Source organism: Panthera tigris, chromosome D4, assembly GCF_018350195.1.
Source record: "Panthera tigris isolate Pti1 chromosome D4, P.tigris_Pti1_mat1.1, whole genome shotgun sequence".
Classification (NCBI taxonomy): domain Eukaryota; kingdom Metazoa; phylum Chordata; class Mammalia; order Carnivora; family Felidae; genus Panthera; species Panthera tigris.
The window spans coordinates 43,774,157-43,790,646 of NC_056672.1; the positions used below are offsets into that span (position 1 = coordinate 43,774,157).

General features: G+C 45.8%; 1 protein-coding gene across 1 annotated transcript in view; it reads left to right on the plus strand.

The window, feature by feature from the left end:
• Positions 1–13,194, plus strand: part of ACER2 (alkaline ceramidase 2) — a 31,772-nt gene extending 18,578 nt beyond the window's left edge. The window contains exons 4-6 of the mRNA XM_007098520.3: positions 338–475; positions 7,309–7,446; positions 11,177–13,194. Coding sequence (XP_007098582.1) covers positions 338–475; positions 7,309–7,446; positions 11,177–11,363 — 463 coding nt within the window. The 3' untranslated portion in view covers positions 11,364–13,194. The remainder of the gene's footprint in view (positions 1–337; positions 476–7,308; positions 7,447–11,176) is intronic.
• The last annotated feature ends 3,296 nt before the right edge of the window (positions 13,195–16,490 follow it).

Consider the following 16,490-nt stretch of genomic DNA (forward strand, 5'->3'; position numbering starts at 1 on the left):
TGTGTGCTGCCCGCACGGAGCCCAACACAGGGCTCAGCCCCATGAACCATGAGATCAGGACTGGAGCTGAAATCAAGAGTCTGACGCTCAACTGACAGAGCCACCCAGGTACCCCCTGGCTAAATATTTTGAAAATTTCTGGCTACTTTCTAAGAATAAACTCTTAGAAGTAGAATTAGTGAGCCCATGGTTGTGAGTGGGTTTTAAACTCCCGGTACCTTGTGCACGACTTCTTCTCAGTTTGCATTTCCGCCTGTGGTGCCTGTGCTTTGCCAGCATTCATCAAACAAACAAGACCTCCTTTGCTAACGGTTTGGTTTTGCTTCCATCGATTCAGGGGCAGGTTCAAGGCGGTGGTCTGTGTCCTGTCTGCGGTCACAACATGCCTGGCGTTTGTCAAGCCCGCCATCAACAACATCTCTCTGATGACCCTGGGGGTTCCTTGCACTGTGCTCCTGGTTGCAGAGCTAAGGAGGTGGGTACCTTCATTCTTCCTGCCCACCCCTCAGGCTGCCCCTGGGCTGGGAACATACCAGCTTCTGGGGTTTTTGTTTGTTTGTTCGTTTTTTACTGCCCTCAACAGTGGAAAAGGAATCGGACTCCTCACATAGAGTTAGTTTCTGACTATTGGATTGACAGCACGTTTGATGGGTTGGTTCAAAATGTTAATGATCTCACTTCCAGAAAGAGGGGAGCAGCTGTTTAGTGGATGCAATATATCCCAGTGATCTGAAGCTAGCTTAGCAGGAAGATCTCAGGGACCTGGTGAATGCCCAGACCAACCTGCCTAGACTTAATTCTGTACAAAGAATAGATCTGTTCCTAGGACGAGAATAAGGAGAAAAGTCCTAACAAGGCTATTGCATTCACACACAGAAGGAAAAACGAATGTCTATATACGAGGCAACATTGACTCCAGGTATAATACCGTTGACTGTGTTATTTTCCCTGAGGCTTAGTCTCTTATTTACAACCTATCAGATAAAGCCTTTGCTATTTGCCTAAGGATTTTCCTTTGGGAAGTTGTATACTCAAGTTCAGGTTGATATCTACAAGTAGTTTAGCCTTGTGTGTACATGATTTCTTTAGCCCCCAAATACATCTAACCACTGCCCTTATTTTAATACCCTGAAAATGCAGCTTTTTCTTTGTGCCAGTGTTTAGAAATGCATTTTAATTCATGACTTTCTCATTGCTATGGGTGTAGCGTGTCCTAACTGAAGTCTGGGGCCTCTCTTCCTTTGTGTGAGAGTTGCTCTGTGTAAGATGTTGTCAGCTCTCCCTTCAGTCTTTGAGAGGAGACATACGGTTCTTCCCACTGCTCTGCCTCTGGGGGTTGCTTTGAATGTCAGCAATACCAGGCAGGGTCAAAGGTGGTTGAAGAAGTATTTTAAGACACTGGCTGGCAGAGCAAAGACGCTGTCCCATCTTGTCTTGTTGCTTTCCTTCGGTAGCCTTGGAAGAGTGGAAGAACAAGAGACTGGCTTCAGAACGCTAACAGATTTTTGAAGCTCTTTGGAAAACACACACATTGTCAATAAAGAGATCTGAAATGAATTTGTAATGGTCCAGTGGTACTGGCTTATATTAGGCCTGATGTGAATAGAATGTTCTGGATGTAGGTTTCTTGAGAATTCACTGCAATCTAGTTCATTTTAACTCTTGAATCTAATATGTTTTAGCCTATAATTTTGTTAAAAAGTAGCTTAAGGAAAGAGAAAACATTTTTAATTAATAATATTTAGGGGCGATTGAGTGGCTCAGTCAGTTAAGTGTCTGACTTCAGCTCAGGTCATGATCTCATGGTTGTGGGTTCGAGCCCCACATCGGGCTCTGTGCTGACAGCTCAGAGCCTGGAGCCTGCTTCAGATGCTGTGTCTCCCTCTCTCTGCCCCTCCACTGCTCACATTCTGTCTCTCTCTCTCAAAAATAAATAAATATTAAAATATTTAAACAAGAGCAAATGGGGTTAGGACAAGTGGTTAGGACAGATTACTGTTTAAATAAATTCTGCTTCACAAGTGTGATCTTTAAGCAAGGAAAAATTTTCCTTTAACACTCTAATCTTTGCACATAATTACAAAAGAAATAATCTGTTTCGTACTTGAGATCTTTGCCCCTGAAAAGCTAGCCATCACTGCAGCTGATTGGTCTCCATCATTGTAACAAATGGCAGCATCATGGGAAGTATCCCTCCATCCTGCCAGGGTCTGTCTTTCAGCCTAGGGATTATTCCCTTCTTTCTCTTATGCCTACTTTATTCCTGTAAATTGTCTACTGGTCCTTGATCCGCCTTTCAAAAAAATTTTTTTAGTTTTTTAATTTTATTTAAACCCAAGTTAGTTAACATACAGTGTGATGATGGTTTCAGAATTCAACGATTGATCACTTACAAATACCCAGTGCTCATCCCAACAAGTGCCCTCCTTAATGCCCATAACTCATTTAGCCCATCCCCCACTCCCAACACTCCTCTTAAAAGGTCTTTCCCTTTGGCCTGTAAAAACACTGGAGTCCCTCTTTCTTCCCTAGCAGTCAGCCTGGACTCAGTCCACGACTCTCTCCAGCCACCACCCTTTCTCTCCCTCATCTGTCACAGCCCAGCATCTTGGAAGTGTTTATTTTATGTGTGTGTGTGTGTGTGTGTGTGTGTGTGTGTGTGTGTGTGTGTATAAGTGATCTCTATGCCCAACGTGGGGCTCGAACTCAAGACCCCAAGATCCAGACTCATACACTCTACCAGCTGCGCCAGCCAGGTGCCACAGCCCAACGTCTTTAAAAGTGGCCTTCATCCGCCCAGCTCTCATTTCTTCAGCCCACCTTGCTACCCAAGCCCCTCTTGGCTGTGTGTCCAGTGATGGTTTTTCAACGTAACTTATGTGTTCTTCCCTCAGCTATTTGCGCAGTTCACCCCCCTCGTCCTTGAAACCTTCCGAGTGCCTCTTAGGATGCCACACCCTCCTGGGATGCCACTCCCTCCATGGCTTCTTTTCAGTCTCTCATGTAAGCTCGTTTGCTGTGCACCTTTGCGGGTAGGGGTCCCTTCAGGTGACAGCTCACCTCGGCTCTCCTCCCTCTACACTTCCCTCTGAAGGAGCTCATCCACAGTCTGCAAACATCTGCAAACAACTCCCAGCTGTGTGTCTGACCCCATCCTTCCTCCTCCCTCCACCACGGTGCATCTAGCTGCCTGTCCAACCTCTGTCCCCACCTGTCACAGCCATCTCGAGTTCAGCCAGATCGCCGATCTGCCTTTTCCAGTTCTGGCTCTCCCAACATTTCCAGCAGCAGTAAATGGCACCATTTACCCATCTGCTCAAGGCAGAAGCCTGGCTTCCTTTTCCTTTCCTGAGCATCCCCTCTGATCATAGTCCTTTTTCTATTAGTTGACATTACAATTGAGATTAAAGTTCAATATCCTCAGTGTGGCCCCTTGCTTGCCTCTAATGTTTTATGGAGTTGTTTTAGCCGACATCGCAGTTAGGATGAAGTTCAAAATCCTGACGTAGCCCCTGCCTGCTGTAGCTCTTTCCTGCATGAAGCTCCCTGCTACACTCTGCCTTCAGCCGTTTTGACCTTCCCTATCCCCAAGGGGGCTTAGCTCTTTCTGTCCCCAGGTCCTTGTTCATGCTGTCCCCTTCCTTCTGACCCTTCTGTTTGGCTCACTTCTGGCTCACCTTTGACTCACCTGTTTTGGCTCAACTGTTTATACGCTGTCATAGCACCTCAGACTTCTTTCTGGCCCCCAGCCTGACTGTAATTAAAAAATTTGTGCTGCTGTTTTGTTTACGGTCTGTCCCCTCTGCTTGATGTAGGCCCCACGGGCAGGAGTGGGGCCTCTACATTCACTGCTGTGTCTCTGTCCCCACTGGGATCCCAGCAGGGAGAGAGAAGATGGTTGTTGGCCGGCTTTGATACAATTCCCAGACGAAGAGATGTCCTTGTTGCTCTTTGCATTTCCTTCCAGGACCTTCCCCATTGTCATTAGCAATGATCTGTAATGTGCCAGCCAAATATTTCTCCTCCCACCTCCCTCTGCTCAGAAGGAACTGGGGAAGCTTTTTGTTTCTCATTAGCCTCATTCCTAAAGCTTGTTCCTAGTCTTTCCATATTTTCGTTGTCCTTTCCGAACCTTCTCTCAGACCAGGAAGCAACAAAATTTTACTTGGGGTTATGATTGGACATTTGCTGAAATTTATGGTGGGGTCGTATTACCCAGGGACTCAGGTGCATTTAACACCTTTTAAGGTTGGCGCTTTTCTTCTGATTATTAGGAGTGAGTCAGTTAAGGAAAACTTTGAGAATACAACAAAGGGTCAGGAAGAGAACTGTAGCCATGATCTCAGATTTTTTTTTAGCCTAAAATAGGGCCCTCCTTGTATCTATCACTTTTGTTCTGTTTTTTGTTTTTTTTTTTTTCCCTCCATTTAACCTCACGTTTACATTTTGATCTAAGCCCTGAGAAATGGGAATAAAACCCAAAGGAACCCAGGTTTGGACAAGGCCCACGGGGAGATACGCCTGGTCAGTAGCAGGCAGCGGGACCTGTCCCTCTAGAAACAGAGGAAGGGACATCATCAGGCCACCCTGAGACCTTGACTCTGCAGTGCTTTCCCCACATGTGACTCATCCCCTGACGTTCTGCCTCTCTTGCCACTTCAGGATGGCTCTGCTCCTCCCCTGTCTCAGCTCCTCTTTCTCTGCTTCCTCAGGTCTCAGCTTCAAGGGCACCTTCTCGGTTAGACCTTCCCTGACAGCCCCTCCCCCATTACACTGTCCGCATCGGGGGCACCCGCCAGTTTCCTTCCTGACACTCGTCACTAGCTGACGTTGTTTTTATTGGTGTAATTATTCGTCAAATGTTCACGTAGGCACTGCCTTTCCAGCATATTGTGATGTGTTCTGGTGTTCTCCTTAAAAAAACAAAAACCTACAAATTTTGGCTTAAGTTTATTTATTTTGAGAGAGAACACACATATGAGGGAGGGGCAGACAGAGAGAGAGAATCCCAAGCAGGCTCCACACCAGCAGCGTGGAGCCCTATGTGGGGCTCGAACTCATGAACCCTTGAGATTATGACCTGAGCCGAAACCAAGAGTCGGACGCTGAACCGACTGACCCACCCAGCTGCCCCCAAAGTTTCTAGGTTTAATTGAGTGTACATGGGTCCTCTTGTACCAGATTGGCCATATTTGTTGACATTTGTTTTTGTCCATTTTCATTTTAAAGTGGCAAGGCAAGGGTCCTGTTCATTTTGCCTCTCGTGGTGCCTGGCATGGCTTCAGAGAATTTGGTACACAGTCAACATGGTTACTTTTTTTTTTTTAACCCAGAAAAAAAAAATGTGTTCCTATGATCGCTAGGATCTCATTAACGTTTTCCTTTACTGCCTTGTTTTATCTATTCATCCAGCAAGCATTTATATCGTGCCTATCCTGGGCTGGGCACTGCATACACTCGGGGGCAGGTGTGGCTCCTCTCTCACTGATCTTGCAGTCTGGTTGGATACTAGACATTTGACGAATAATTACACCAATAAAAACAACGTCAGCTAGTGACGAGTGTCAGGAAGGAAACTGGCGGGTGCCCCCGATGCGGACAGTGTGATGGGGGAGGGGCGGTCAGGGCAAGTCTATCCGAGAAGGTGCCCTTGAAGCCGAGACCTGAGGAGGCAGAGAAAGAGGAACTGAGACAGAGGAGGAGCAGAGCCTCTGTGAGGGAGCAGCAGGTCTAAGAGTGCGCCGTTCAACAAAGCTAAGTCGGACCGATCAGGGGCCTCTGTTGTCCCAAAACAGGTTTTGAAAAATTTTCAAGGAATGCATTTAGCTCTACAAAAGGGTATTTCAGTTTGTTTTTTTCTGAGGAGGACTTTCTGAACGTACTGCCCGTCCTGTTTTCACCGAGGCTTTTACTGATGCCTCGGCCAGGCAGCTGGGAAAGGTACCAGTAAGTGAGGCTTTGGACACCTTCCTTACTTGTTCAACAAATATGAACAAATAAACATGACCCCTTCTCGGGTACAGATGTCACATTGGACCCCGGGACCGGGAAAGAGAGCTTGATTGACTGAGGAGTGGCCCGTGGGGGAGGGAGGGGGAAGGAGACTCTGAGGGAGGGTTTAGAAGGACCCTCAGCCACCAGCTGCCTCTGGACATTCCTCCCTAGGAACAGAAGTCACCCCCTTATGAGTGATTCGGGAACAACAAAAGGAAAATAGCAGTTGAAATTTCTTTGGGCTGTTAGCATTTGTTTCCAAAAAGCATTTTGTCCTAGCGTAGGTCAGAGTTCTTTCCTTCACTCAGCAAAGAGTGGGAGCCCTCTGTGTGCCCAGTGTTGTACCAGGGGAAGACCAGCTATCAACAAATAGCTACGACATGAAGGATGCTAGAAGGCTTATAACCCCTACAGAGGACATGACAGGAGAGGAGGGGGTAATGGGGAATTGGGAGGAATCACTTAGGGGGTGGAGACAGGTGGTACAATGGTTAAAGACAGTGATCAGGAAAGGGTTTACTGAGTGATATTTGAGCAGAGACTTGGGAGACAGTGAGCCATGTGGTTTTGTGAGAAAGAACATTCCAGGTGGCAGCAGCAGCTGATGCTGAGGTCTGGGGAACACGCCCGGGATATCTGACGAGCACAAGGATCCCCGGATGGCGTGGTGGATAAGCAGAGGCAGCGAGGGGCAGAGTATGTAGGAGAGCAGGTGGAGGGCAGAGAAGCTGGGACGTGTGGGGCCTTGCGGGCTTTCCCTCTGGTTGGAAAGGAAGACATGGGAGGCTTTGAACGGAGCGTGGAGAATGGACCGTGGGAATGAGGGTGGGAGGACACAGTTGCCATAACTCAGGCAGGAGAGGACGGTGGCCTGGACTCAGGCGGGGGTGGTAGGAGAGGCCGGCTTTTGGGTATATATTGAAGGCAGAGCTGCTGTGGGGTGTGTGGAAAGAGAACAAGGACTCCAAGATTCTTGGCCTGAGCTTCCGAAAGCATGGAAGATTCTCTGGAGCGGGCAGGGGGAGATCAGGAGTGCATTATGGACATGTTCAGTTTAGGTCCATAGCACACGTGGGTTGACACGTCAAGGCGGTCAGGTATGTGAGTGAGTCAGGGAGAGGCCTGGGTGAGACACATTGGGGGCCATCTGTGTATGCATGGTGTCTACATCCACAAGCTTGTGGGGTGACAGTATGTTGGGCTGGACCTCCAGTGCCAAGGGCCTAGGGGGATGTGAGGAGCCAGAGGAAAGTGGCCAGCGAGCTGGGTGGCAACCAAGCCTGATGGCGACCTGCTTTCTGGATCCCTGTGCAGGTGCGACAACGTGCGTGTATTTAAGCTGGGCCTCTTCTCCGGCCTCTGGTGGACCCTTGCGCTCTTCTGCTGGATCAGTGACCGAGCCTTCTGTGAGCTGTTGTCCTCCTTCCACTTCCCCTACCTGCACTGCGTGTGGTAAGCCCCAGCGACCCCACGGGGATCTGTGCTTGTTGTCAGGCATCATTCTCCCTGCAGGGTGCGCAGGTGTGTGAGGGGACAGCACAGGCTGAGCGCCTTTCTCCTCACAGAGACCGTCAGGAAAGTGTGCTCAAAGGCGGAAGGGGCTCCAGGGAGCAGGCTTAGCCAGAACTAAAAGACCTAATTGTGCGCGTTTCAAGTCTGCGGTCTCTTACCTTTAGCTCCATTACTAAAGCATAAAGGAGCTTGAAAACCGAATCTGTAACCTGAGCTGTAGCTTGATCTCTGGGGGGGGGGGGGGGGGGGGCGGAGGTGGGGGGTAAGGCTTGGGACAGATAGGATGTGGGGCCTGGGATGCCCAGGTGACAGCATCACAGGTCATCTAGGGACAGTCTCAGCCACTCCCTTTCCAGAGACGGATGCCCAGAAGGGGAAGGCGAACTAATGCCTCACCTGGGCATTCAGTCATAGGGAGTTGGAGCATCTATGCATTGGAATGCTCAGGTTACACGGTGAAGTTTGAAAATCAAAAGCAGCATGCGGTTTACTGAGCAACACTCAACAGTTTCCACTCAGGAAGCTGAGGGAGGAAGTCAGAGCGGTTTCTTCCCAGGAACTGCTTTAGCGACAAACCCAGAGTCCCGTTTCCTTCTACCCGCCACGACTTCTGATTGCAAGAGATAACAAGGACCAAGAGACATCTGCTTTAGGACGGCCCTTGTCAATTGGGAGCACCCAGGGAGAATTCTAGTGGTGAGGAGTTGGAAAAACTCTATCAGATCCAAGATTCAGAACAAGCTTGACTTCTGTCAGGAGATGCCTAGGACTCTGGTTTGGGAGAACTCGTATGAATTCCTTTGAACATGAGAATTTGTATATATCTAGCAGGAGACACAATCTGCTCTCAGTGCAAGGCTTGGGGACTCCCAGGACTGTTCGCAGAAGACAAAGTAAAACAGCACAAACTGGAGATTCTAGTCTGAGGGTCCTTTGCCTGATATTTTTTAGGTTCAACTTCAACTTACAGTGTATAGATTCACTAGTATGAGTTTGTTGAGTTATAATGGAGATAATAAAATGCAGATTTTTAAATGTTTATTTTTGAAAGAGATCAAGGAAGGGGGGAGGGGCAGAGAGAGACAGAGACAGAAACAGAGCTCAAGAGGGGTGGGGCCGAGAAAGAGAGACAGAGACAGAGAGACAGAGTGAGAGCAGGGGAGGGGCAGAGAGAGAGGGAGGCACAGATACTGAAGCATGGTCCAGGCTACAAGCTGTCAGCACAGAGCCTGATGCGGGGCTCGAACTCACAAACTTTGAGATCATGACCTGAGCTGAAGTTGGATGCTTAACTGACTGAGCCACCCAGGCGCCCCTAAAATGTAGATTTTAAGTGTATAATTTGATGAGTTTTGATAAATGTGTACACGTGTGTAAAGACGACCTCATTCAAGATGTAGTGCATTTTTATTAATCCAACAGTTTAAGCAAAATTTAAAAATTAGACTGTAATAACTTTGGCTCAAACTTAATTTGTTTCTAAGTGTTGTGTACTTCCTGCCTTGTTTTTCAAAGGTGAAAAACATCTTTTTGTACCAGTTGGGACGCTTTAAGAACAAATTTAAACCGAAGTATAGAGAGAGGCTCTCATAAGTCTGTCTGCCAACGAGTGATAACAATTGTTCTCAACCTGAGGTTTATTCTTCTGGATTTTCAGATTTGTTTATTTAAGTAATTTCTGCACAATGGGACTCTTAAACTCAAGACCCCGAGAATCAAGGGTCACACGTGCTACGGACTGAGCCAGCCAAATGCCCTTTCTTTCAGATTTTTGTCTGTTTCTCTAATTCTACCTTTACTTATTTAAAAAAATGTTTTAAGTTTATTTATTTTGAGGTGGGGGGTGGGGAGGCTCAGGGAGGGCAGATAGAGAGGGAGAGAGAGTCCCAAGCAGGCTCTGCATTGTCAGCACAGAGCCCAACGTAGGGCTAGAACCCGCGAACTGCGAGATCATGACCTGAGCCGTAATAGAGTCAGACACTTGACTGAGCCACTCAGGCTCCCCTCTAATTCTGCTTTTAAAGAATAATTCTATACATGATGCAAATGATCTTTTTTTTTCCTTTTTTTTTTTTTAAGAGAATACTAGATATATTTACATCGATATATCTAGATATCTATGTATCTAGATATATGTCCAAATCCAGGGAGATTATCTAGATCCAGGGAGATTAATGAACACTTTTTAAAAGTCTATAAGATAATGCCTTTTACCCATACTGTCCTATATACTAGATATTATTAACTCTTGAATCTTAACCTGATTAAAAATATTTTTATTTTCATGTCTTTGTAAGAAAAATGGCCTTATTATTGAACATCTTTTCCAACATAAGCTTACTCTTTGTATTTCTTTTCTTGAAAGGAGCCTTTTTGTTGGTCTTCTCTGCAGAGTATTTCTGTTTTTAAAAATTTTTATCTAGCACCTAGTGCCTGGCACATAGTAGTAGGCAGTCGTTACTGTCCCATAACTAGGTGTGTGTGTCATGCAAATTTACATCATTTTCAAGAGTATGGAGGGTACTACATTGAGCCTTCTTGGGGGCAACATCCAGCATCAGTAATTATCTGCCTGAGGCCAATCTCGGCCTTGCTGTCTTCATCCACTGCCCACTCCCACACTGATGGTTTTAAAGGGCATCCTGTGAAATGATTACTTTTTGAGAGTTCTTTGGAATATAGGGATTTTAACTCTTTGGTCATGTGAGTAACAAGTCCCCCCCCACTTCCATTTGTCTTTGAGTATATAATGATATTTTGGGGCCATGTTGATTTTAAACATTCATGTTCCAACATCTGTCAGTCTTTTCCTGTAGGGTTTCTGGGCTTTGTGTCATTATCAGAAAGGCCTCAGCCACCGAAGTTTATAAAAACACTTTCTTTGATTATATTTAAGAAATAGATTTAAAAGCTTTCATTCATCTAGAATTAGATTTCAGTCTGAGAAGGAAGGATTACATGCTTTTAATTTTTTTTTTTTTTTACATTTTTATTTTTGAGAGACAGAGACAGAGCATAAGCGGGGGAGGGACAGAGAGAGGAGACCCAGAATCCGAGGCAGACTCCAGGCTCTGAGCTGTCAGCACTGAGTCTGACACAGGGGTCGAACTCACAAACCGTGAGATCACGACCCGAGCCGAAGTCGGACGCTCAACTGAGTGAGCCACCCAGGCGCCCCAGGATCACATGCTTTTAAATGGTCCCTTGCTTGATAAAGATTCATGTTAAAACTTTTTACAGACACAGTAAAAAAGTTTCCCTGCTAAACTGTATACAAGCAGTTTAATCAGTATAAAATGATTCCTAATAAAGAGCATTAACTATGTGTAAGCGACCTTGGAGTAAGAAGGTGGGATCCAATCAGACGTGCTCAGTTCCCTCCATCTTCCTAGCACTGGTTTTAAATCTTTGGGTGTCAGTTGAGTGTCAAAGGCATTTGCATGTTTGCTCCTATTAGAACTTTCTGAAACAGGCCCTGTTTGCTCCAGATTTATCACTCTCCTGCTATTCTGGAGATTAGTGGTCACCTTCACCCCTTCCTAATTGAAAAAGGCACTGGGCTGTCATTACAGCCAGGAATGGTGGGCTGGCCCAGCGGGAGGGGCAGGCTAGCGTGAAGGTGGCCATCTTTGCCTGTGTCAGGTGCTCACTCCCTGTGTCCTTCTCGCAGGCACATCCTCATCTGCCTCGCTGCCTACCTGGGCTGTGTATGCTTTGCCTACTTTGATGCAGCATCCGAGATCCCTGAGCAGGGCCCCGTCATCAAGTTCTGGCCCAGTGAGAAGTGGGCCTTCATCGGCGTGCCTTACGTGTCCCTCCTGTGTGCCAGCAAGAAATCACCAGTCAAGATCACGTGATGGCATGGCCGTGGTGGCTTGGCTTCTCTGCTTATTTTCCCTGATGCACGGGCTCCCTTTGTCAGCAAAGACAGCCGGGGGCTTGCAGAGTCCGGGGGAGGGCCTGTCTTTTAAAAGTTCTGTTCCCGTGGGCTCAACTAACGTGTCTGTGGCCCGCCAGGACTCTACCACGCAGGGGGAGGAAGGTCTTCCCCTTTCCCAAAGATGGAAAGTGGAGGGCTGAGGGGCACCAGGTGGAACTTCTCAGCCTCTTCCAGATGCGGTAGTTTGTTGGGCTGTATCCTTTCTGGCAATGGCAGAGCAGACCCTCGGGGAGCCCATTTCCCAGTGGGAGATGGGTCCAGACTCGACCATTCCCATGTGCTCTCCGTGTCAACTCTCCTGCTGACCGACAGGCCCTGCGACAGACTCAGACCTCTGTCTGATGGAAGATCCCAGGGATTTTCATTTGAGGAAACGGTCCTAAAACAAGACCAAGCCAATGAAATCCACACAGGGCTAATGGCTAAGGAGGCATCCATGTAGAGCTCTCCATAACCAGGTTTTACATGCACTTGTGAATCTTTTCTCTACTACCTCTGCTGAGAGATGGGGATTTGACTTCAGAGGAGGGTGAAGCAGACGAGAAAAACCCTCTGTGCCAAAAGCTACACTCTGCTTTAAGCCATTCTTGAAGATGAGCGCAATTTTTAGATGTGGACATTGTTGGTCCCCTCCCCAAACCAACGGTCACACACACACACACACACACACACACACACAGGGTAGTTGTGGTGTGAGCAGTCTGCACACAGACCCCCCGCTCCTTAGTGCCGAGCTCCGTAAGGTCAGGCCTCATGACAATCACGGTGGGAGTCCTGCCTGGTTCAACGTCTGGAGCAGACACGAAGTTCTGGAAACTTGTGCTGATTGGAAGCCTTCTGGATGCTCTTCCATTTGGAAGTTATCCCCCAAAATGTCACCTCTTCTTTCTGCAAGATTTCCTGCGGGAATCATACTCCATATTCTCCCAGTACAAGGTGCTTCCTGTGGTTTCTCCAAGGATTTGATAGCTGCTTTTCTCTAGAACTGTGGCTCTTTGGGTCGTTGGTGCAGCAGGCAATGCTGTTGGCCTTCTCAGTTTTTCCTCACCTGAAGGGACACTAGCCAAAACTAATCTCTTCATTGGGCCGAATGAAGACTCTAAAACGGTCATCAAGGTGTGAGGGGGAATGCATGACCTCAGGGATACTCACTTTAACTCACATCTCCCGCTTTGCAACATTCCATCATGAAAGAGGGCAGGACAGACATGTCCTTGTGTGGATGGGAGTCCTGTCGCTAAGGATCTAATAAGAATTGGGCAGGACCAGCATGTGGCAGGTCTAGGAACTTTGGCTCCAGTTAGAATTTGCACAGGATCGAAGGTGAAAAGTCCAATAAGGAACTGAATTGAGAGTTTAAAAATGAAGGACTTTATTCTGCTTCTGTGGTTTTCAAGTTATTTTTAGCAGAACCCTATCTGCAATAAGAAATCATCAAGGAACCCAAATGTGTGATAGATGGTGCATTCTAGTAGTTTAAATTTAAGGCTAAACTTCTACATTTCCCTTAATATCATGCAGTGAAAAATGCAAGTTAAATTGGTGGTTTCCATGGTAAAAAATTTGGGATTGAATGAGTGTACCCTGTTTATTATAGCTTAAAAATATACTTTAAACATGGTATTTAAGTATTTGTGGGGCTTCTAGTGCACTTCTGAGACCTAGGTGGTTCATGAACTACCTAGAATTTTGTTTTGTTTTTTAAATTTTTAATGTTCATTTTTGAGAGAAAGAGACAGAGCACAAATGGGGGAGGGGCAGAGAGAGAGGGAGACACAGAATCCGAAGGAAAATCTGAGCTGTCAGCACAGAGCCCAACGTGGGGCTTGAACCCACAAACTGTGAGATCATGACCTGAACTGGAGTCAGATGCTTAACCAACTGAGCCACCCAGGCGCCCTGGAACCACCTAGAGTTTTAAAACTGCTGTTCAGTCTTTTGGGTTTAAAGTCTAGAATTTTTTCAAAGGGAATTAGACTGTCCTCACTTCAGATGGACTTCCCAGGTTTGGATTCTGGTGTCATTCATTCTGGAGTATAAAAATGCTCCAAAGTAGGGGGAAGCTTTGATTTACTTTAAGTCCAGCTGTCTTATTGTGGAAGCATACATGAGGAGAAGGGGCCGTGGGAAGTGTTTGTGCTCTATGGGAGGTTTAATTTCCATCTCAAGGGCTCCTCAGTGATGAGAGCATTGTTCCAGCAGTTAAGGAGGGTGTGGGTCTCTCCATCAGGTAAAGGGGTAGGTCCCTGGGGAACACCACCTTCTAACTCCCAACTCTTTGACCTTAACTCTTCTGGAAATTTCTTAGTGTCCATTGGAAATAGAGATAAGCTGGGACTGCTGGAAATGAGGAAATAAGTGCCCTGACAGGGCTGTTTCCATCTACCTTCTACAAGAAAAATGGCTAAGATGTCAGAAGGAATGCTTTTGTTGTAAAAAAACAAAAACAAAAACAAAAACAAAAACCAAAAAACAAACCAGAAGGCCCTTCTAGAGATTGGTTTTTTTTTTTTTTTTAACGTTTATTTATTTTTGAGACAGAGAGAGACAGAGCATGAATGGGGGAGGGTCAGAGAGAGGGAGAGAGGGCTTGAACTCACGGACCGTGAGATCATGACCTGAGCCGAAGTCGGCCGCTCAACCGACTGAGCCACCCAGGCGCCCCCTAGAGATTGGTTTTGATGAGCTAAGGGCTGATAACAGGTATGGAATGGGGTATATTGTAGGAGGACAAAAACATAACTTCTACTTTTGAACAAAAATCGCTATGGCTTGTTAGTGTGAAGATGGTAAATCAAGAAAGTAGGAGTTTAAATATTTTATTTGAAGTTAGGTTTATGGCATCATTCGTGTTTATATTTACGATGCTTTTATAGCACTCCAGGCTCTTGAAGAGAATTAGAAAGCTGCAGGAACGTTGAAGAGAAAAAAGTAGTCTGCATTTCTATTGTCCAAGGGCAATCATTGTTAATATTTTGGCATTTTGGTGTATTTCCTCATCTTTTTTTCTTCTCCCAATAGAGTTGTAAATAGAGGTCTCTTAGCATGCACAGTTCATCTGGTAGCTCGAATGGAATATAAATGTCAGTTGTGTATTTTCCACGAAGAGCAGCTTTTGGAATACACTTGAGTTAGCTCTGCACTTGAGAGCTCATCACTGGATTCTGACTTACTGCCGAGTCTTTTTACATTGAGCCGGACATGAATAGGTCCTGAGAAATAATGAACCGAAGTCTACTTTTTGTTAGGCCTCTGCACTTGGGTTGACCAACTACAGAAAATAGCTATTTAATAGATGGCTCTGCAGGTTGTGAGGTTTTCAGATTTTAAAAAAGTGAATAGCTTATTGATGTGCAATCAAGAATCTTTGTTTTTTTCCCCCCTGATAACGCAGGGAAGTGGAAAGTTGACATTCGGGAATTAGGTCATGGCTGTTACTCACCGTGGCAGTCAGATACTTGTTCTGCTTAGATAGAATTTGCCTGATGGAACTGGATCTAGGATATTAAACATTAGTATCCTAGTTATCAAGTAATCACTTAAGTCAGCGATTTTTACTAGTGTTTGGTTGAATGCAGACTTTTGAGAAAGCTTTTCTCCTTTTGATGATTAGGATTATACTATTAGCATGTCAGTGACTATAGTTAAGGTGTGTGGGAGAAGAGATACCTGAATCTGTTCAGTAACAGGCTACTTTTGGGGGGAAATCTGCCTGTCCCTCTGATTAGTGCCTACTACATTCATTATGGATCAGAGATGTTCTGTTGGGGGACCTAAGCTCAATGGTCATCAAGCACAGACTTTCTAAAAATACCGTAACTTGTCCTGTTTATTGGCTTTCTCAGGTGTGTAAAAACTACTCACCAGTTCCTCACGCTTCCGTGAGCCAGGGCCATGTTGGGGGCTCTGAGAGTGGGGTAGAGTCTTCCTTGGCTCTTTATCCCATGGGGCTGGCATGAGACCATCTCTGAGGGACAGGTGAGGGCTGAAGCTTGCCCAACCGGAGCCCCTCTCATAGCTCCTTTCCCCCAGATGAGCTTGGAACCTTTCATTGCCAGCTCTTGGCCTGGGTGCTCCCATTCCAGCTGGCCAAAGAGAATGCTCAGGCCAGGTTGGGATGCTTAATGGATCTTACATACTCCTACAGGCAAAAAAAAAAAAAAAAAAAAAAAAAAAAAAAAAAAGCCTCTAAAGGACTGATTGTTTGAATTGTTTCTTTCTGTGTATGTTAAACCAGGTTTAAGACTATTTTGTAATCACAGTATGTAATCAGAGCATATATAGTATTTTTAGACCTATTCCTTGTTTTATACTTTAGATAGGTTGTGCTGTCTTAGGGTGGTGTGCCCAGTGGCTGTGGGAGCAGTTAATGTCCATTGTTTGGGAGCGTTTTTAAGGCCTTTTGAAATGGAGCTTTTGCACTTTATACTATTTTTGGGAACTATGAGTTGTATTTCAATATTAAAGCCATAAATGGCATTTTCTGTGAATGAAAATATGTTTATGTTTGTGTTTGTTTCCAAAATGATTTCTGAAATATCTGAAAGGGAAAAATGCATCTAATGGATTGGAGAGCAAAGCACATTTTCCTGAATTAGTTTGAGTAAATTTGGGTAGCCTTGCTATTCAACACACTTAGGATTAGCGTAGTTGTTTCTTCTCAGAGCTGTGAAATTAACACACCAAAGTATTTCCAGTACAAAGTGCCTAAAAACAGATTATTTTTATTAGAAGGTCTAGAATTAAGTCATGGATGTAAAAGCTCAAATATAGAAAACTACTCTATGCTGGATTTTCCCCATTGGAAGGAGGATCATATAACATTTCAAAATAGTAAATGACTTTATTTAGCAGGAAAGTTCCTATGTATTTTGATGTTTATATTTGAGAGAGACAGAGAGCACGAGTGGGGGGAGGGGCAGAGAGTGAGGGAGGCACAGAATTCGAAGGAGGCTCCAGGCTGTGAGCTGTCAGCACGGAGCCTGACACGGAGCTCGAACCCATGGAACTGTGAAATCAAGGCTTGAGCCCGAGTCGGACGCTC